The sequence below is a fragment of the Acromyrmex echinatior genome, chromosome 1 (assembly GCF_024713525.1).
Source record: "Acromyrmex echinatior isolate Ae372 chromosome 1, ASM2471352v2, whole genome shotgun sequence".
Classification (NCBI taxonomy): Eukaryota; Metazoa; Arthropoda; class Insecta; order Hymenoptera; family Formicidae; genus Acromyrmex; species Acromyrmex echinatior.
Window position 1 is genome coordinate 12,633,564 of NC_141852.1, and position 22,780 is coordinate 12,656,343.

General features: G+C 30.9%; 2 protein-coding genes and 2 long non-coding RNA genes across 6 annotated transcripts; 2 read left to right on the plus strand and 2 right to left on the minus strand.

Moving 5' to 3' along the window:
- Positions 1–1,870: 1,870 nt before the first annotated feature.
- On the minus strand, positions 1,871–5,446 carry LOC105146857 (uncharacterized). Its single transcript, XM_011057437.2, has 5 exons — positions 5,229–5,446; positions 3,938–4,195; positions 2,491–2,728; positions 2,205–2,383; positions 1,871–2,134 (listed from the first exon to the last, which is right to left on the minus strand). Exons 1-5 carry the CDS (start codon positions 5,367–5,369, stop codon positions 1,931–1,933), a joined length of 1,020 nt encoding a protein of 339 aa, XP_011055739.1. The 5' UTR covers positions 5,370–5,446; the 3' UTR covers positions 1,871–1,930.
- Positions 5,447–5,589: 143 nt separating this feature from the next.
- LOC147910980 (uncharacterized) lies at positions 5,590–9,107 on the plus strand. Its single transcript, XR_015547131.1, has 2 exons — positions 5,590–6,637; positions 6,887–9,107. It is a non-coding gene; the product is annotated as an uncharacterized LOC147910980 (long non-coding RNA).
- A 1,547-nt stretch (positions 9,108–10,654) lies between these two features.
- Positions 10,655–19,970, plus strand: LOC105146855 (tyrosine-protein phosphatase non-receptor type 7). Of its 3 annotated transcripts, none has more exons than XM_087412108.1 (8): positions 10,844–14,015; positions 14,402–14,597; positions 14,709–14,886; positions 15,041–15,256; positions 15,357–15,761; positions 15,894–16,189; positions 16,302–16,511; positions 16,589–19,970. In XM_087412108.1, the coding sequence occupies exons 2-8, from the start codon at positions 14,575–14,577 to the stop codon at positions 16,698–16,700; spliced, it is 1,440 nt and encodes a 479-aa protein (XP_087268234.1). In that variant the 5' UTR covers positions 10,844–14,015; positions 14,402–14,574; the 3' UTR covers positions 16,701–19,970. The 3 variants fall into 3 exon arrangements, with proteins under 3 accessions (XP_011055737.1, XP_087268234.1, XP_011055736.1); XM_011057434.2 differs by having other exon boundaries at positions 10,844–13,806; XM_011057435.2 differs by lacking the exon at positions 14,402–14,597 and having other exon boundaries at positions 10,655–10,986.
- Positions 19,971–20,111: 141 nt separating this feature from the next.
- On the minus strand, positions 20,112–22,720 carry LOC147910981 (uncharacterized). The gene is made up of 2 exons (XR_015547012.1): positions 20,812–22,720; positions 20,112–20,201 (listed from the first exon to the last, which is right to left on the minus strand). It is a non-coding gene; the product is annotated as an uncharacterized LOC147910981 (long non-coding RNA).
- Between the last annotated feature and the right edge of the window lie 60 nt (positions 22,721–22,780).

A 22,780-nucleotide genomic window follows, 5' to 3' on the forward strand; every position in this document is an offset into this window, starting at 1 on the left:
CGCTTTTTATATATAACTTGCGTAATAACGCCGCTCAATTTTTACATCGAAATTTTAACTTTATTTAAATTACTATAATAAATATAATTGGCAGGTTCAGTCAATTTTTACATCGAAATTTTAACTTTATTTAAATATTAAATTTAATTGAAAGGTTTAGTCTGATAAGACATTCCAAAAAAGGGGCATGACATGATTCTAAATTTGTCACGCTGATATGATATTTGTTGATATTTTAATTATATATATTAAAATAAAAATTAATAATTCATATACTCTTATGAATATAAACACCAACGACATACAAATGTTGGAAACATACAAACATACAAACTAACATAGCAGTACACATTTATGATAGCATCTGATGTTATGTAACGTAGCATAGACGATAAGTTATATTCCGATATACATTGCAAGTACTAAAAATCTATAGTTTATGTTATGTATACTATAGATTTTCAATAGTAACATATCGGAATACGGCTATAATAAGAACTTGAGTTTAATACAACTGATAGACAATGGAGAAGTAAAACAAGATAATATTACGAAACCTATTATCTTATTTATAATTATTAATAGTCGCAAATCGACAATACGGATTTGTAAAATTATCTATCTATCCCGTTATAATAAAAAATTTGGAATGTCATGAACAAAGAAAACAATGTTGATGTTAGTGCCTTGTTCGTGATATAAAAAGTGTAATTTATGTTAGAAGTAAAATTATGCACATGTGTATAATGTAAAACATTACCTATACGTGCATTATTTGTACGTATGTAACATAACTTTATGCGTTTTATCAAGCATGTATTCTACTTATTGCACATTTATAATCGTGATCTCTTTTAACAAGACGTATCACATAGATATACAACTTGATAAAAGAAAGTAGGGAACAGGAATCTGAATAAAAAGAATCTCAATAAGTTTTTATACACTCTTTACAAGTTTCGATAAAACTACATAACAATGACGATCTCACCGATTTAAATTAATAATTTTGACAAATGTTGTGAATGACGTGGTTCTAAGGAACTTTTAAAAAGTTTTAGCTGTTATTTATTAAAGTTAATCACTTTCTTATACATTATGTTTCGACAGTATATATTTTCGCAAATTTTCGATGTTATATTAAAAAATAAAAGGAATATATTTTATTTCATTTTTTAATGACTTTGACAAAACAATTTGAACACACACACACACACACACACCAATATCTTTTAAGCAAATATGTTTCAACGGGAGAGTGACGGAGCTAAAAAGTATTTCATGCTCCTTCAACTAAAAAAAATTAACTTAACCCTCCCAAACTTATGTACATATTTCTAACTTAAAACTAAAATTAAGTTTTGATTAGATCGTTTTTGAAGTTCTACTCAATAATTTACTTAAATGTATATGCTGCAAATAACATAGAATTTCTAAAATTATGTTATTCAATACACGTACGTTTACATGATCTATTTCATTTGTTAATAACTTTTTAAACGAGTTAAAATTTTTTGTAAATTACACAGAGCTAACAACATATTACAAGATCGTCACTGTTGTACAGTTTTATTTCAATTTTATACTTGCTAATTTAATTGCTGATGTAATTTGTATTTAAAACTCAACATGATACTCGTAATATTTATGATAATTGTAATATTTATACATCTTGTGAACAACTGTATATTATCAGATATACCATGGATATAACAGTGGTAAAGTTTATATATATATATATATATATATATATATATATATATATATATCGTATTGGTTTGTACTTATGATATTACTTAAAACTCCATCCATTTATATACTTGGCCAAATTTATGTCTAGAGTAAGTAATAAAATTTTATAAAAAGAAGATATTCTTCATTTGTTTTTATTATACATATAAAAACTTGTTAGCACAAACAGAACTTTGTTTTATAATTTGAAAACAGCTTTGCTTATGTCCCCTTTCTTTAATGCGTCGAGAGCTTCTTTATATTGAGATAAAGAAAATACCTTGATTCCTAATTTGTTGTAGTTAAGATATTTTTCGGACATTGCTTGCACCAAAGCTAATCCTTTACAAAAACTGTAAGGATTTACAATTACGCCTATGATGCTCAACTCCTTTTTGTAAATCTGCATAATAATTATAACTTTTAGTAAGAAACTATTAAAATTTTATAACTCTCAGAAGACTTAAGTTTACCTGAAATGGTTCAATCGATAGTTTTGCTTTTGGATTAGCGACACCGAATACGCATAAACGACCACCGTGTCCCAGAAAAGACATGGCCATTTCCATGGCTGGAGCACTGCCACAGCAATCCACGGCTAAATCAAACTCCTCTTTTAATTCTGTCGGATTTTTAACTTTATAATCGAGATCTATATACAAAAATATATCGCCATTAGAGAAAGAGAGAGAGAGGATGGAAAGCTTTTTTAAAATTTTCAATATTCATTCAAATTTTTCATATTATTATTCATATTACCAAGATTAGAGGCAAGTTCTCTTCGTTTTTGTTGCGGTTCACTAATAGTGACAGTCTTTCTGAGGCCGTGCAAATGAAGTAGACAGGCCCATAATAAACCTATGATACCAGCACCCATAACCAGAACCTTGTTTCCTACATTTACAGGATTTATTCTATCCCAGCCGTGAGCCATGCATGATAACGGCTCAGTCAGCACTGCTTGACGCATTTCAATTTCATCCGGGATTAAGAATATCTATCGTAAACACCGATAATATCAAATGAACGATACGAATATCATAATGCAAGAAACAGATGATTAAAATAGAATGAAAAATAGTAAAAATGAAAGGTTACATACACAAAATATTACATGTTCTATTAACGATGAATATAGATATCGTTTTGACCAATTTATATAGAGCTGATTTTTTCTCAATAAAAATATCGAGATCACTCTGTCTATATCACATCTTCTCAAATTTTTGCATATATTTTTATAGTTTTAAATTAAAATGCTATTAAAATAAACTTTATTTAAAAATAATTATGTTATTTAATCAATTTTTAAACTTGAGACTTTTGTTTATTTATATTATATATTATTTATATTTATTTATATTATGAATTTAATTGCGAAAATTTTAATCAGCTTTTCTAAGCGCATATAGGGAACAGAAAAATAAAAATATTTTTTAATAGAGGACATTTAAAAAAAGAAAAATTAAATAAAGTTTTCAAATTTCCGATACATATATCATTAAGAATTTAGCATTTTGAAAATATATATCACATTAAGATTGGCGATATTTAGCATTTTTATTAACATTTATATTAAATATAACTATAAAAGTAATACTCAATAAAAGGAGCATAAAAGCTTCTACTAATTTTTAATGTGACAAACGATATAATGTGACAAATAACATTTTATACAAAATTGTCATTTAGTATAATATAATATAACAAATATATATAATCATTTCAACCCTTTATTAGATCATCCTCAATATCTTTATTGTATGAAAGTTAAATTTTCAAACTGTAACTTTTATAACATGTCATATTAAATTTGTACGCTCACGCTTTCGTTGCTTATTTTACCATATTCTGCTGAATCGAAAGCCACCAATTCTTATAGGAATTATTAATTATACAATGATAAGATTTTCATACTCCTTTTATTAAATGAATGATTTGTTCATTAAACCATCTTTTTAATTACATAAGATTTATTAAATGATATAAATATTTCCGATCGTCTTTAGATAATATGTAAATAAAACTGCCAAATGTTCTCTTAAAATATTGCATTTAATAATGATAGCTGATTAGTTTCAATAACTTTTAATGTACATTCTGTATTAGTGCTCAGATATTTTTGCTAAGAAAAAAATCAATATTAGTCGAAGAATCCGGTCTGCGACATCCGAGCCTTTTGAAGTGTTCTGTATGTATTGCGTACCTGTGTTTCTGGGACAAGCGCGTGCGTAGCCCATCCGCCATCTTTGAAAATACCTATGGTATTGTTTATACCACCATATGCACAATAATGATAATTCGCGTTGTGACAATGATCGCATTTGTTGCACCCATTATTAGGATCGACAGCTACACGTTGACCGATTTTAAAGATAGTCACTTCCGATCCGACTTCATCGATAGTACCTACAAATTCGTGTCCAAGTGTCAGAGGTCCATCCTCTTTACAGGGAAAGCTTCCCTAAAAAATACATTATTTCAAAGCGTGTATATATATATATGTATATCAGTATATATTTATACTCGTGTATCAGGCAATACATCATGCTATGAGATAATCAACAAAGTTTTAATCTTTATTTTAAATTACGTTAGTTCAAATAAAAGTACAATTATCAGTCTATAAAACAGCTACTGATTGACTGAAATGATTGACAGCTACTGATTGACTACTGAGTGACTCGAAATGTATGTTTTTTCTATTTTAAATATTTCCAAATAATTTTCAAGTAATTTAAATAATAAAATATTAATTGTGTCTTATAACTTCCCACACAGCTCAAAGCTCCGATTAAATTCCCAAGGAATTCATTTTGCTAAACTCTCGGCGAGTTTATAAAATTCGATAAAATGAACTCTCAGGGAGCTTTCAGGGAGCTTACAAAATTTGCTAAATAGGAAATTAAATAAGCTCTCAGCCCAGTCAACACAAATTGAAAGTAACATAAAGTCTGTTCGCTTTGCTTACACTTTTTACACTCAGCATTTTCGTTTTCTTTCTTTTTAGTTTAAAATATATATCTATCTCATTTTAAGTGTAAAAAGTGTAAAAAAGTGTGAGTAAGGCAAACAGACCTATAATGACAATGTTGCAATTTCGCACTCCAATATAACTGTTATGTAACACGTGTTATATTACATTTATATTGTAGAGTATGAAATTCCCATGGAGTTCTTTTTGAAACTTAAATAAAGTTACAAAAATTTTATGAGATTCACGTGCTGCGCTGTAGATTTTATCTGAAACTTTTATATTTTAAGATAATAAAATATTTTTGTATAAATTATCTCCTACGAATAAGCAATATATCGCTAATAAAAAAATCATATTGTATTTATAAAAATTATTATATATTAATTGTAGAACGTAAAAAGTTACAATGACTCTAAATAATTGTGATAATTATTTAGAATCATTGAAACTTTTTACGTTCTACAATTTCGATAATGAAAATAATCTATTTTTACAATTTTTACAATAATAATTAACATACTTCTAAAATATGAAGATCTGTTCCACAAATCCCGGAATATGCGACCTTAATTCGGACCTCATTTGCAGCTGGTTTTGGAAGAGTATCTCGTTTTTTTAAAGTAAGTGACTTGTTTGAAATATTGAAGCTTAAATGTTCCATTGTACAGTCCGTATCCACTTGAATATCTTGTTATGAGAACACTAGGAAAGTCAACCGTCATCATCCGATATTTATACATAAATTGATGGCCTTAAGTCGTAAACATCTTTAACCGATAACACTAAAGCTTAGTTTATAATAGCTGTAAGCTGTAATTCGCAAGTGACTAGTAGTTGTAAGAATTGACGAATCATAGTCGAATGTTCCTCTTATGTTCGACTGTGACTGGTTAATTCTTATAATTACAACCACTTACAATTATGCTTACGGCTGTTGTAAAGTAGACTTAATATCTTATCAATATATAGTGATTACGCAAGACCGACAAGACGTGTATATAGAGATAGGAATTGTGGGCTCGATGTCACGCAAAGGTCAGGGCAATTATAAGTAGATTAGAGCGAAAATAAAATTGTTCAAGCGCAAATAAAATTATTTATAATAATTTACAGCAACGTTGCAAATCATAGTGTAACGTTGCAGAAATACATAAACGTAGAAATAAAGATGATTGTAATAATATCAGCTTGTAGAATATTAAAAGCAAAATAAGATGCCACAATATTAAATCCTATACTTAGATCTGATCTATTATTAAAAAAAAAAAAAATTAAAAAAGCGTAGTTTATAGAAGATATATGAAAAGTCTTTAAAAAATTTAAATTTTAATCATTGATTTTAATCTCGCGGGATAGATACATTATCTCGCGGGATAGATAATTTGGAGAAGCCAAATGATGATTTATCAAATTATGTTATCAAATAATGATTTATCAAATTATGTTATCTTGATCAGAGATTTGGAATTTTTAGAGAGTGTGCTCAAAGTTCTTTTAGTGCATAATAGTTACAAAGAATATAATAATTACAATGAAGATAATCGTATAAATTTCCATTATAATAGATATCGCGTTACTTATGCGCGATTCAATCATTCGCCACTTTAAGCGTAAGTTTTTTTCTCACTACGAGAAAATAATGATACTGAAGCGGAAAATTCATTCATGCACGGCAGATCGACTCGTTGTGAACGAACGTCCTTCAATTCATGAGGAATTTCGGGTCAACGGGACACAGAGCTGGATAACTGGTTGCACCGGGAAACCGGAAATGGGGTCGAGAATGACGTCATCTGGCTTCAACTCCGTTTATTCAACCCCCAGGAATAAACTAGGTTACTAGGACAAGCTACCCCCCTATGCTGATCTTTTGACAAAAAGAAATACTTCACTCCAAAAAATAATTTGGCTTTGAATTACGTAATACATGTAAGTTTTTTATAAACTACAATGCTATATAAGCTAACTATTAACAGAAAATGTTGATTATAATATAAGAAGAGTAATTATAAATATCCCGATAATTTAATTTAGTATTAACGTAATAAATCTATGATTATAGTTTTATTAACGTCATCGCTCTTAAAATAAAGTTATTCCGGAATCTTCAGTTATAAAATAAGAAATATATAACATCGGTGTTTAATATCAGCATGTTAAAAAATTTCGCTCTTTTAGTGTATTTTCCAGATAAAAATCATTCAAGAGGCAAAAATCTAATTCATCACTCCGTCGCGTTTTCCTAACGATATAAGAGAAACGATCAAAGCTTTAGCGACCCACGGAGTGACATTTAAACAAAGCAGTACGAGCAGAATAATTTAATAAACGTGAAGTACTCGTAAACATTTGTGTCTTATTTTTATCCTATTCTGTCTCGAATATCGAGTGATAAAATAACGCGAGTAGATACAATTAACATTAGATATTTTATGGTACGTACATATTCGATATGTTTTAGAAATTGTCTCGGCGTGTATTCATAAGTGCCAATGATGGCACGTGCTTTGATTTCTGAACGAAGCTGCAAGGTGAATGGACCGTTCAACGTCACAGCCTCAAAGTAGGTCGCCGTGGTCGGCTCTGGGTCGCGTATCGCCTTGTCTCTTGTACTGCCACCAGCAACGGCAGTACAGTTCATTGAAAAACCGGGACTCGATCAATATCTCCCCCGATAAGCACATTAATAGCAATTTCCGATATGGATGAATATCGAATTCTAGACTCTTTGTGCAATAATCATTCATCGAATTGGGTCGCCGGAACCTGTATCGACTCGTACCTGAGACTCGTAAGAGAGGAAAACGATCGAAAAAACGTGGAACGGAAGAGAGAAAAAGAGGAAAAAAGAAGAGGAGACAGACGCATGAACGGAAAGCGGAAGCAGCCAAGTTGCTCAATGGAAGAGCTCAATCCCTGCGAGCGGATGCGAATGGGTAGGCAGCCCATTGAAGGTTGCACGGGTATATTCGCATTGCGTATGCGCAGCTTTGACGTTTCTCTTTATCCAGCAAAAGGATGTGAATACTCGCTTCGTGTCTGTTTCTCTTCGTTACGCCACACGAGAGAATCTCATCGCGATAACGAAAAGAACTGCTATTGTATAGATGTAATCTCATCAGAAGAGAAGTTCCAATTTTTAAAAAGAAGAAATTATGAATACAGGATATCCCAAAAAAGAAAAATAAATATCAAATCTTTTTGATTTTTTTCATAGCAAATGATATGAAAATATAAATAATCTTCAATTTAAATAATCGAAATTATTTTTGCTTTCTCAAAAACTAAATCTTTCAATCGATTAACTAAATTTCATTTCATTTCTTTTCAGTCCATTTACATTAAGCAAAGTTTACTTTAAGGATGTATGTGTCATATCTCAAAGTATAAAAAATATAAAAATTTCAGTTTGTTCTATTTTTACGTTTAAATATCTGTAAAATTTGAACTTCTTTTATTGGTTTATATGTTATTTAATATTTTCTTGTTAGTCTTAATTCTTATACAAAATTTTGTAATTTTTTGCAAATTTGATGAAATCTTAGCATTACAAATTAAATTAAATTTATTACATATATTAATTCATGCAAAAGTTTATTTAAATCTGCTTACTCGTTCAAAAGCTATATTTATCCAAAATTGCAAAATATCATCAATGGTTACATAAAGCCATTATTAACTTATTTTGTTTAATTATTTCGTTTAAATTATTTGTTACTTTTTTATTAGTTTTATTAATTTTACTATTTTTTATTAGTTATTTCAAGATATTTTTATTTCGGGTATTTATGACAAAAAATTGTTCGCTAATATAATTTTTAGCTGATTTTGTGGCTAGTATTTTTAGCTGATATTATACAATTAAAACATTTTTAATAAAATTTTAATTTTAGATTCTATTACAAAGATAGTATAATTGGAAAAATCTAATAAACAATAATTTATCCTGATATTTTCGCTGAGAGACAATTGATTATCAAAGAATCTGTTGTTAAAAAATAATGCGTGAGAAGATATTTCATTTATAGCAAAAAAAATTGTAGAGATATTAATTACAAATTATTAATATACATAGATATAATGAAAGAATAAATCTAGCATAATGTCCCATTAATGTTAAAAAATACAAATTAGATATGTAAATTGAGATTCGTAGACAAAGTTTTCTTTTTACTTATCTCACCATTACAACTGTTATGTTTCAAGTTTTTCTTTCTAAATTATTGATTATTTGCTTAAATGAAACGTATATCGAAAATTGTTGTTTTTTTATAGCTCGGCTACCGGATATGACAGAGCTGTCTACAATCTTTTAACACTTGATTTTTTAACATCTTAAGATGTAAAAAAAACATCTATTTTTCAAAGCAAAAACAGAATAAAAGGATTCTACAAACAACATTTGGAAAATTATTACCTTTCGCGTCTTTGTAATATTTTATTTTTTTCTATTAAACAATTTATATATATATATATATATATATATATATATATATATATATAGTAAAAATTATATATACTAAATAATATTACTACATAAAGTGATTTTTGTAAATCTCCAAGAATATTAAGGCTAAGCTCTCTCATGTGCAATCATTGGATTTGATTAAATAAACTATGAATATTACGAATGGTTACGTTCATTATTACATGTTGCAAAAATAAAAATATCAATATTGTGTGTCATTAACAAATATATCAAAAAATGGAAAGTACAAATAAAGACTAAATTGAAAATTGTATAATTTCCTTAATGTGTTTAAACGTTTCTTATTAGGAAAGTAACAACTTCGAATACATTCTGCGCATAATTATTGTTAAATCTGTGTCATACACGTGTGCAAGATTAATGACATTATCATATCCACAAATTATCTAATATAAATAGTTAGGGATACATATTCAATTCTAATTATTTTCATTAATTCTAACAAAAAAATGTAAATAAGAAATTGTGAATGCATTTTGATTCTTTCTTTCTTTATCTCTGTCGTTGGTTCGTTCATGAAATTATGTATTTGTTAGTTAACTATAATAAAATATAATAAAATGAAAGATTAACAGAACGAGAGGGCGTAGAAGTTCGCTGCGTAAGTATCGATTGGGGACGCTGTTCGCCAACGAGACTAGCCTACATTCTGTCTCTTTTCTTCACCCTTCCGTGTTATGAAGGCCGATTTGTCTCCCTCTCTCCATACCCTCTCAACGACCTAGAAGTTCTCATTCAACGCTCCCTCCTCTTTGCTCTTACTTAACCTTGCCACCCTCTATCGTTCTCTTTTTGCTTCCTCTTCTCTTACGATTGCGTTTCGGTAGACGTTTGAAAAAAATAGAGATACGTAACGAAAATGTAATAGGAATAATAAATATATAATAAATAATAGAGAAAATATTAAGCGGAGAAAAAATTAAATATCAGTCATTTAAGCTAACAGAAAATAAATACCACTTATTTAAGCTATAAAATTAATATACGTAATAATAAAAACACAAATTTATATCTCTGATCGCAATTATTTCAATATAGAGCGATTATTGCTAAAATACTACTTCTCATTGAACGAGGATTCAGACGATTGAACGAGTTGGAAACATAGAAAAGGAAGGCGAATCAATGCTGGAATTGTGAATGTATGTGACATGTACATTTTATTCAATTTCTAGAGTTAAATTTCGTGATAAATACGGATTTCAATTGAAATAAATTTATATAGACTTCCATTGTGAAACTTTAAATTATAAACATCTCAAATAAACGAGATTAAATCAATATTGCAACAATTCAATAGTTTTAACGATTTCGAAGAAAATTCGATAGGGCAATGATTTAGTGCTAAAATTTTTCCCGATGAATCGTATCACCGTCGTTCATGAAGGGTACCATTGGATGCAGCGATGGTACGTACATACATACAAGGGGCGAGGCCACGTACCGTTACAGAGGGAAGGGTGGCTCAGTGAATCGTATCCGTGTCACGAATGCGCGCGTCTGCTGCACTCCATCCCCTCGCTACCCCTTCGCGGTCAACGCGAAAGAGGTGAATGCAGTTGGCCGTCATTTTGCAATCTGTTCAGACGCCATTCAGATGCGTTCGACGCGAGTCCGATCCGTCGCAGTCGCGAAATTTATCTGCGGAGCTACGTATCGTATCTTATCGTCTGCCACGATGTCAATGTGCGCAGGGTGATGCTGTCTATCGCGATAACGTCTTAACAAGACGTAACAGACCATCTCGAGAAAGGAAGAGAAGGACCTTCTTCTCACTCGTCTCGGCAAGGTATATGATCAATGCAAATGCGAATGTATGTGTGTTTCGATGTTATCATCTCAATGTGTTATCAGTAGAAGTGTAATATCATTATTATGCACTGCGTTGAAAATAATATAATTATCAGCTCTTTGACAAAAATAATACAATTATCGACTCTTTCTTGCAAAAATTGAACGATTAAATTCTATTGTCAAAAAAAAAGTAACTAAATTTCGTTATATGTTTATATCTTAATATAAATTAGATGACAAGGCTTAATAGATCGAGTAATTTATCAATTCGATAGTTTATAAATACATTGAATACATGTTAAGCACAGATAATTTTTGAATCAATAGACTCATGTCTAATAGTAATATATGTTGCGACTTTATGAAGGACTATTCTATTCTACAATTGTGTACATACAATGAATTAAATAATTTAATTCTTATATTATATAAGTTATAACAAAATATTACAAACTTTAAAATTTAAGAATGGATTCGATGGTATTCTTCTCGCGTGTATTCTTCTCATAATAAATAATTCACTATAAAACATTCATAGAAATAGAAAAATAAATAGATAAAAGCATTTATTTCTAGAACAAGCCCTAATTAAAAACATTAACGAAAAATAAAGTACAATAAAAAAAGAAAAAATATATAAAAATATATAAAATAGTAAAAAGTAAAACGGCAATAATAATGAGGAATAAGAAAAAAGTAGAGCAGAAAGAGAGAGAGAGAGAGAGAGAGAGAGAGAGAGAGAGAGAGAGAGAAAGAGAGAGAGAGAGAGAAAGAGCCGTTTATCGAAGTAAACATGGAAAGAAAAAATTTGATGAACGCTAATCCTATGTCGTAACGGCAAATTCCATTTGTAAATATAGAGATAGCAGATTATTTGCAACAAATGCAAAATCTTGATCAAATATGCAAATTTGTTTGCTACAAAGAAACAAATTTGACGATTAAATTTTGCAATGTCTTTGCGTTCATAGCAAAAAAATTTTTTTTATCAATAAAAAGACATTACTTTTTACCAAGATCTTATTTATATCTTTTGTGATTATTCGCTAAATATTAATCTTATCGATATTTATCGATACAAAATTTTTTTTCAATTTCCAAAAATTTTTATTATTTGATTGTTAAAGAAATTTATAAAAAAACAATCAAATTATAATTATCCATATATGATATTTGAATTTTTTGAATCTTCGATCAATCATTGTAACATAATTTTACGCAAGTGCGTGTATATCCCCGGGTGCGTGCACTCTATGCGAAAATTCGTAAGCTTCCTGTGGAAGGATGAATGGGGATTAATTCAGTTAGTAACGCGAGAGCTGCTCTAATATTCGTCCAAGCTTTTTCATCGTTTAAGAATACGATATATTAGATTTTCTCAATTTTCATGTTTAGAAAATTTTTTTTCTTGTGTCTTACAATATAAATCACAAATGCGTGAGTTTGAAGAAGAGATTTTTCTCAATAGCCAGTGATATATCACTTCTAATTTTTCGATAAGTCTTAAAACATGTTTCTCAATCTTGAAACGACAGAGTAATTTATTTACGTTAGTGTGAAATCGAGGCACGCGAAGTCGAACATTCAGTACCGGCGTGCTTATTGATTTTTAGCTACTACAATGATTGCCGCTTGCCATTTATCGTACTATAGACAGTAAGTAAAAGTATGTAAGATTTGTCATTTACTAAAAAAATAATTGATACAATATGAAATTGGAAATTATATGAAGTTATTATCTGATTTTTATCGTACTACGAAATCGAATTAAAGATGTTAAAAAGATATACAAAAAAAAAGGTATAAAACACAAATAATGCGGATTTCTAGTGGAATGTGATATGCTTGAGTGTAAACGGCAAATATGAACATCCGGTTCCGTGAATCATCGCTATATTCTTGAGAAGTATATATACGTAAGATGTTTAGGAAGATATTCGTGGCTGTTTATCTATCATTGAGATCAACGGAGAAACAAGCGCGAATACTTGAAAACTTGAGTTAATAAATTTTAGTTAACAAAAAATAAGGGGAAATATATATATATAGCGATTTTAGGAAGAAGTTTGCAATTTTTGAAATAAATATCTAAAATTCTAATTATTAATCGAGTGCGACCGAGAGCTTCAGAAAGGCAATCTTAATTTAAAACATCTTTTTGGGGGCAACCAATTGAATATTGGTGTGAAGAGATTGAATGAATCAGCCAGCGGTATTGCGACAAGTTGAGGAAGGACTGTAATTCATTTAATGCGACGAGACAATTTGTGGGACAATTCAGTCCGCTTCTGGTTTCTTTCCGTCGTACCATTGCATGTAAAGAATTTTGCTCCTTCAAATAAGTTATTTGTTAAAGAAGCAGCGCGTCCACTGCATATATATCGAATAAAACCCGTTCCCGAACGCAACCTCACCGTCATTAATCGCACGTGCTCCGCTTTCATTCACGCCAACTCCCACCTATGAATAACACGGTACAAGCGTTTACATTCACACCGCGGTTGGCCGGCGCCAATGGGCCGACGAGACCGCCGTTGTTCCGATTGGTCGGCGCTTACTCCCGACGTACTATGCGAGAGAACGAGAGGAATGCGAAACGATCGTGAAACACTATGAATAGAACCGAAGCTCCAGGTCAAGACGTATGCAACGGAGCGTCTCTCGGCTAGTTCCAACAAGGAGTTTGCCTGGCTTCGACTCCGTCGCAATATGGCCGTATCGCCGTACATACAACCCTCATTCTCGGAGCATCGTGCCCGTAAATCACACGTCAATACACCGCTTGATATATTGTTGTATGTGCTGCTGACGAAAGGTATCGATCAAACATCAGTGTGAAAAGCAATCCTTCTCTTTCGCTCACTCGTTCGCTCATTCGCTAGCAAATACCGTACATATCCGCTTGCTATTATTACATCAATGAGAAAACAGGATGTGATTTATTCACGATGCTCCGACTTCGGGATAGTGTATGACGCGAGCTGACTGTGTACGTGCGTGTATGCGTGCGTGCGTATCGTTTATGTATGTACGCATATTGCAATTCATGGCTGACGAAATGGCAAATGAACAATTTTACGTCGCTATCCCATTTTTTATTTTTTTTTTTCATGCTTTTGTAATTCTCTTTTTATCGTTCATCAGAAATAATGAGTTATTTTTACTTCTTGTTCATAACGTAAAAAGTTTTCCCTTCTTCCGTTACCTATTCGTTGAAATTGCGTTATATTTATTACGATTAAAGTTATACGTTAAATTTTTGTTAAACAAAATATTGGAGAAAATGATAAAATTTGATTATATACGAGGAAAAAAATTGTTGTACAATATTTGCAATGCTTCACAATATCGTAAAGCTTCTAGTTATGTTATAGTCTGTGTGTGCAATTTTATTATTATTTTTATTATAGATGGTACAAGTGTTTCCTTGACTCATCATCATGCAAATGATGTTAATTATTATGATGCAACAATCAACAATAGTGATAATATAAATCCTCTGGAAAAATTTTATCTAATCACTGAACAAAAGTGGCATAAGGATACACTAGTGCCAATCTCCTTATTGCCCTCTACGAAGGGAATGCCTACGAGATCCCATCACAGGTAATGCTTATGTGTCGTATAAAAATTCACAGTACCAGCCGTAATCGTATTCCAGTAATATTTCATAAAATATTAAGATTTACTTTTTATCTCAAAGTATTTTTAATACAGAATCCGGCAGTCCGTGACAGGACTGGATGATGCTGGAATGGATCTCCAAGTGGCCCAACTCAATAGTCAGACAGACAAGGAAGTACATTCCAGGACGACTCTATCATGGCTAGATTGGCATTTGCCTTACTTTGTAGCGCTTTGTGCAATCGCTGGCACTATTCTTTTTACATTCCTAGTAAATATCACATCTTCTTTTTAAAAACAAATGACAAAAAACTTTCTAGATATATGAAAACCAATTGGTTTTACCATTGAATTAAATCATTGAATTAGATACTATATATTAAGATAATGTATATTGTATAATAATAACAGCAACTTTCCAATAGATCTTGTTATGGCTGCGAAAACAAATGTCGCGTGAAAAAGATAACGAAAATGGCGATCGGCACGGTCTGGTCGAGGAAGGTGCCACTTGTAAGCCAGACAAATCAACTAAAGATGCAAAAGAATCCGTGGAAGCTAAATGGGTTCACGAAGCATTCGCGAAGCAATCTGCACCCAAGTACCCGGTACGACCAATTCCACAGACTTCTTTACCCGAGGTAAGAGAATCTATCAATCAATGTAATTCTCACACAAATATTAAATGATCATATTGAAAATAACTTTCATATTATGTTAATCTTCATATTATGTTAAAAGTCTCTGGCAACGCCTGAACGTAAACCGGAAGCGATACGTATGAAAGCAAAAGGATTGTTGGAAAGACGTGGTTCGAGCACAAGTTTAACCATAGAATTGGCACCAGCTCCTGAAAGTCCGCCACATATGGTTACTCCTACCCGAGAATGTACAACGGAAGAGTTTTTGCTAAGTGCAGGAAATGTATTATCGAGAGCACAATTGAAAAAAGTTATCGAAAGTACGGGAACATTACACAAAGAATTTTGGGAGGTGCCACTAAATCTACCGGAAAAGGTGGATATTTGTGGCTCAGGAGTGAAGAATCGATACAGCTCTGTTTTGCCCAATCTACAAACGAGAGTGATTCTACCAGGTTCCTCCGACGATCCGCTCGCCGGTTACATAAACGCTAATTACATCCGAGTATGTAAATAGTAATTTTGTGTAAAATAGTATAAAATGATGCCTGAGAAAACTTGTTTGATATAATACGTAAGCACTTTTTATCATCAAATTAAACGAATTAAAAACTACAATAGAAAACAAAATTTATAGGGATACGATGGCGAAAATGGTAGATACATCGCGACACAGGGACCATTAGCTAACACGATAGAAGACTTCTGGAAAATGATCTGGGCAGAAAAAGTTCCTGCAATCGTCATGATAACTAGATTGTACGAAGTGTCCAAACCAAAGTGCGAAGCGTATTTTCCCTTTGACGTAAATAATCGCTTACAAGCTGGATCTTTCACAGTTATCGTTAACTATATCGATACGAGAAATGGATATACCGTCAGAACTATGGAGATTCGACACGAAGGAGAAAGGAGACATTTGCAACACTACTGGTAATTACTGTTAATGTAATTACTGCTTTTCATTTTCAAATAACAGGAACTCTATTAACAACAGATAAATATATTAGAAATTTACATATTAAATTCTAAAATGTATCAACAGGTATGATTCATGGCCGGACCATGCTGTACCTCAAACTGCAGATGCTCTCGTTAGTATGGCTGCAGAGATAAACGCTTCGCCAAAACCAGTGGTCGTCCACTGCAGCGCGGGTATAGGACGAACTGGTTGTTTCATAGCGATAGGAATAGGAATGAATCAACTTATAAGAGATGGAAATGTCGATATATTGGGTATTTTGTGCCAGATGAGGTAAGACAATAAGTTTTAAATACGTACGTTGTAATCTTATGTAGATTTTATAAATACAAGTATTCTTAATATTTTAGATACGATAGGGGAGGGATGGTGCAAACAGCGGAACAATATGAATTTATTCATAGAGCACTTTATCTTTTCGAGCAGACACTGGAAAGCAAACCGTCGACTTCGAGCGACTGAATGAACGTATTACTACTACTACTATAGATATTTCTTTCGCTTATTCTTTCATGAGACGGGGCTTTATTATTGCCTAAGAGAATGTCACTTCGTGCAGGGCTATATGCTTACCGCAAAAAAACATAAATTTCTAATGAATCTCAATGTCAGCCTGTGAACCGACGCTCTCATTTTTATCTCAATATTTCAACGAGTTCAAACTCGTTTAATAAGCTGCCATTTTCTACTGCCATGACAAATCGTTGACAATTGATATCAATCATCACAGAGCTCAAGAGGTAAAAAAAAGGGTTCACCGTCGGAGTGCATTTTCTATAAGCAGGTGCTTTTTAAAACTGAGATATCACAAATAGCTTAATAAAAAGAATATTTATGTTTATAATAACGCGCGATATGAATCGTGCGGCACGTACGCTTAAAAATTAATATTATATTATTTTATATAAGTTATGAATATATAGTATAAATATGAAATATAATATGAATTAGAAATAATTTCTAAATACGGCGATAATATATTCGCGATTCGTATCGTAAAATTTATATCTAAAGATCAGACACTAAACTTGGAATTTAATTATCCACACATTCCTCGTGTGTTAGGAAATAGTTTATAAGTTTCAATAAAATTTTAAATACAAAAATGTGTAGAAACGGTTTCGCGCGTATTAATATAACCGATACTAATGTACGATATTCTTCGCTATTATCACGTTTCGCGATAAAGTAGATACATGATACATAACAAAATTTATTAAATTGTCCTAGCGTGTAAGAGCTAAAGTTAATGGTAATTATTTTAATGATATATAATGTTAAATGTGAGCTAAATGTAACATGATACATATGTATATATATATACATATATACAAACATATACATATATATATATATATATATGTATACATACGTATATATATATATATATATATATATATATATATATATATATATTATACGTACAATTATGAAATTAATTATCTGGACAATCCGTCATTATATTGATGATTTTTTTCAAACTTTTTTCGTTGAAAGTTGATGGTTAAAAGTTGTTCCACGCATTCGATACGCATTATGACACTAGTAGTTTCACAATTAGTTGTCCAATTATAAATGTGAACTATCAATGACGTAATGTATGCGTAAAATAATTTTTAATCCTCGAACAACAATTTGAAAAAATTATCGATAATTGTCTGCCTGTCCAGATAATTAGTTTTGTGACTACGTATATAGGATATATACTAACAATAAATACGATAAAAGATTTTACAAGGGGTGATTCTTTATACAAATTCAAGACGAAAACTTCATATGACGATATATCCGAAACGGCTTAGTTTCAAAGATACAGGTTATCAAAGTTGAAGAAAAAAATTTCATTTTTTTTCTAAAAATTTTTAAAACCACTTGACTAATTTTGATGAAACTTTGTATATGTTTAAAATTTTATCAAAATAACTTAAATGTGAAATTTTTCATTCTTTGACGTTCTGTAAAATTAAGCCGTTTCGGATATATCGTCATATGAAGTTTTTGTTTTAAATTTGTTTAAGAAATCATCCCTTAAAATCTTTTAGCATATTTAGTATACACCCTGTATATCGGTGATACGCGACACATGAATAATTGTTATAACAAGAACTAATTTATGGGACCCAAATCGACTAGATATTGTTTCATATTAGTTCCTACTTGATTTTTAAGTTTTCATGATTTTTGTTTTTATTTAGCCGACTAATCGTAAGACTGAATACGAATAGTGCAATATGATTTAAAAGAAAAATAGAAAGAGACAATGGCTTGATAAAAAAAAATCTGAATAAGAGTCAATTTGATAGACAAATATGAGCCAAATGCAACGTAGTTGTAGCGAATATATCTATATGTATCCAATAAACAACCAATATTCTCAATTATATTAAACTATGCTGTTATAGAAAATATACACAAGTATATTCGCTCTCTCTAACAATTTTACTCGTTTATTTATCAAATTGAGACTGATTTAATATGTATTATTTATATTCAAATTCAACTTAATAATAAAGGAATTTTAGCAGTTAAAAGTGAATTTATATTTTATTTTAAAAGATATTATACAGAAATATTATAAAGAAACTAATTTATATAATAATATAATTTTCGTATTGTTATATCTAGAAAAATATCTGTTTTGTTTATTTCAATTATAAATTATATAATATATAAAGAATCTGAATATTGCATACAATATCAGTCGATAGTTATTTAATTAAAAATCGGGAATATAAATTTATAACTTTGGAAATGTAAATGTCTTTACGTAATGATATTTTAAATGAAAATTAATATTCAACCACAATAATGCATTTTTCGATTTTAATACGTAAGTGAATTAATACGAAAAAAATTCGAATCGACTTGTATTGAATTATTACCGCAAATTTGCATGACAATATGTATATATATAAACAGCGTTAACGTTTCGTTAATTGATTAAATGCAATTAATCTTTTTTGACCGCTAACATTTTTAGACTATTTAATAGATAGTAGAATAATAATTGATATATGTGCTAAAATTCTCGATAGTGTGAAATAATCTTGAAATTCGCGACGTATACGTCACGATGTATTACATATATTTTGAGGTGTTACTTACTGACTAATCAGAAGACACGGTAATATCTCGCGCTAAGACACGCATAGGGACATGTCAGCGCTCGTTTTAATTACAAGGTCCAGTTCGAGTGTCTCGAGTCCTAGATAAAAAGTCCTAGATGAAATCAACAATTAAGCGGAACGAAATGTAGGATCTGGCTTTCTGGTCACACAAAAACATAGTGCAGTTTCATACGTGTTCTAATAAAGAAAGCGATGAAATTCCTCGATATACACGCATATATCCGCATAATTATCGCTTATTATTCGTTTGTATTATCGATTTAATGCCTCTGAAAAATATACGTATATTTACGCATACGCGCGTATAGAGCAAGCAAGTATATGTGTGAGCATATTATGTGTATATAGATTGTACAGAGAGAGAGAGAGAGAGAGAGAGAGAGAGAGAGAGAGAGAGAGAGAGAGAGAGACAAATTATGTATTTAAGAGAGTATGTATTTGTTTAAAAGAGACAAAGTATATTATTTATGAACGGGTGAAGTCACAAATAATATTTGATATAAATGTATTAATAGGCAATGATAATAAACGATAACAATAATAATGTAACAATGATAAATAACAATGATAAATGGTAAAAATAATAATAATAATTTAGCAACCCCTTGGTGTTCAATTGTACTTACATGATGTAATAAATGTTTATAGTCTACACACGCACAACATAAACACATAGATGCATGTACTTTCGACACCTTCATAATTTTCCTAGTTTATCGCTGCAATTACATTTACGATGTGCATTGAAAGTATATCGTATAGCGTATTTCTTTGAAATTGTCAAATAGAAAAGAAATTTGCTATAACATCTTAATGCTGTAGAGGCAAACATCAACTAAAATAAAAATTAATCAAAATGAATTATTTAAAACTCATTTTAGTCGACAACTCGACATTAAAGAAACAAGTAAATTTTTTAATAATTTAGCAATTCAAATTTTTTGCAAATAGTTTACGACATTTGTACGCCGTTTATCGCGTCGTTTTATATAGTTTAAAATAAAAATCATACATTCCCGAATACTCTGAAATACATCGTCATTGTAATTGATACGATCAGCATCTCATTTTGAAAATTTCGAAAACCGGTTTTACCGTCGTGACTGAAGGATCGAAATGTTTAAAGTTTAATCTATAATATGCTCTTTGCTTTCTATATTTTGCTTTTTACATCTTGCCTTTTTTCCTCTTTGCGGTCGTGTTTTATCGTGTTCGTTATCTCTTTTGAAATTTGTTGATTTTTATCTCAGGCGATAGGAAACAAAGGAATCATACAGGATAAAAGGCAAAAAAGTAAGAGGTAAAAATAAATGGTGAAATTGTACATTGTAGATTAGGTTTGAAACATAATTCGAATATGTAAAGCGGCACGGATTGCATTGTTTCAAAATAACACGTACGCTTGATAATCGATTGATATAGGTTAACAATTTCATCGCACTCACTGACAGGAAGTTCTCGAAGCAATCTCTACATCCATCGGAAGTGGTAGGTATAAGAATCGCAGTCGTCGATCAGCACTCATCCAAGCGGTCGGCGCAGCACGGCGTGGAGTTTCATCCTGCAGAGTATTGTAGCCATCTTGCTTCATGAAAAACGCGGCATCTCGTATCCACATTTCCGCACTCGCGTTATTAGACGCATCGTGCATCGTCGTCATTGGGACTTTTCACGTGCGCACTCCATTCAACCCTTCGCTGAAATCTCAGACAATCTCGGTGACAATCGCGCGTCGAATTCTCGTAAACGGACGCGATTCCACTTCGTACGAACGATTGACGCTCCGTGAGCAACTCGCGCGCGGCCGTTCGAACGAGATTATGCTCGATCACGTGATCGAGCGCTGCCTCGCAGGGCCGTCTTCACCTGTGGACGATGTTTTATCTGTGATAACCGGATCTTGCGGTTCTAAGAATTTCGACAAGCAGCGCATTGTTATGAAAAGCAATAGATTCTCAGTTACGTCGTTTAATACTTCGACTGAAAGAAATCGCGACTTGTTTTTCTCTCTTAGAGCGAACGATTCGAGCCTCGAGTCTCGTCATCTACCTCATGTAGTAACAAAATAATCTATATTATTAAAAGTTACTTCATCTCGTTCGGTTCTGCTTTTGTTTCACTCTCATTCTTGGCGAGCCGGTGAAACGTTCTTGAAGATAAACAAGCGCTACGATTACAGACCTCGATCGACTCGAGCAACGTTTTTGTATTCTAGGTAATACTGTCCTTCGTAAACTTGGCATTTTTATTACAATTTAAACGAAATGCACAGCGAATAAAAAGTATGTAGGTTCCATTAATTTTTGGAATTATATTATATAGAGCTGAAAGAATTCGTGCAAAATATTTTTGTTGGGGAAACATTTATTTTTGTATTTATACGAAATAATAATAAAGTGACTTTATGTAAAACTATCGATAACTTAGCATAAATTTCATAACTTTTATTTTACGTTATCATAAATAATTTTAATAATTTTGATTTAACCGTGCATCTTATTATACAGGGTGATTTTAACATATTTTGTCACTCATCATGAGCAGGTAGAGTGAGTCGAAAAGTTATCTACCATTTTGCAGTTTATACAATAGTTAATGAGATATTAATTACTAAAAATTGCCAAATATTGGTCTTAAATAATTTTTTACTCAAATACTGTCAACTTTATAGAAAAACTGCAAGAGACAAAAATAATTTACTTTTTTTCTCATAGAACTCTAAAAATTTTTTCAGAATTTTTTATCAACTTTTTAGTACTGCATTTTTTTATTTTTACCAACATGAGAAAATACGGTATTAAAAAATTCTGAAAAAATTCTCAGAACTTTATGAGAAGAAAATTAATGATTTTTATCTCTTTTCTATAAAATTGATAATATTTGAGTAAAAAATTATTCAAGACCAATATTTGACAACTTTTAGTAATTAATATCTTGTTAACTATTGCAAAAATTGCAAAATGGTAGAGGACTTTTCGACTCAGTTCAATTCACTCTACCTGCTCATGATGGGTGACGAAATATGTTAAAATCACCCTGTATATGTTTCATCCGATTGTATATATGTATATAATATATCTTTATGCTATCGGAAAGGTTAAATTATTGTAAAAAGAAAAAATAATTATACGGAGAATTAAAATTGTTGCAAGATAAACACTTATTACAAATTGCAGAATTTTATCATCTCGACAGAACGTAAGATCTCATTCAATTAAAAAAAGAAAGATAATATTTATAAAAAAAGACTTACTTTATAAAAAAAAACATTTATATTTCAGAACGATCAACCGTGTCATTATTTAACAATGAAACTTCGTTTATTATAGAAGTTTTCTTTTTTTCTATAAATCCACTTGCTATGAAAATGATCCGCAAGAGATACGTCCCTGGGACTCATGAAATACGTACAAA

What these genes read in the sequence shown, in the direction of transcription:
- LOC105146857 (XM_011057437.2), bottom strand. Translation starts at nt 5,369, where the DNA reads ATGGAACATTTAAGCTTCAATATTTCAAACAAGTCACTTACTTTAAAA. An exon ending in CGCTTGTCCCAGAAACACAG is followed by an intron (nt 2,729 to 3,937) that starts GTACGCAATACA and finishes TGTTTACGATAG; the next exon opens with ATATTCTTAATCCCGGATGA. An exon ending in TATCGATTGAACCATTTCAG is followed by an intron (nt 2,135 to 2,204) that starts GTAAACTTAAGT and finishes ATTATTATGCAG; the next exon opens with ATTTACAAAAAGGAGTTGAG.
- LOC105146855 (XM_011057434.2), top strand. Translation starts at nt 13,701, where the DNA reads ATGGCCGTATCGCCGTACATACAACCCTCATTCTCGGAGCATCGTGCC. An exon ending in TAAACGCTAATTACATCCGA is followed by an intron (nt 15,762 to 15,893) that starts GTATGTAAATAG and finishes CAAAATTTATAG; the next exon opens with GGATACGATGGCGAAAATGG. An exon ending in AGACATTTGCAACACTACTG is followed by an intron (nt 16,190 to 16,301) that starts GTAATTACTGTT and finishes ATGTATCAACAG; the next exon opens with GTATGATTCATGGCCGGACC.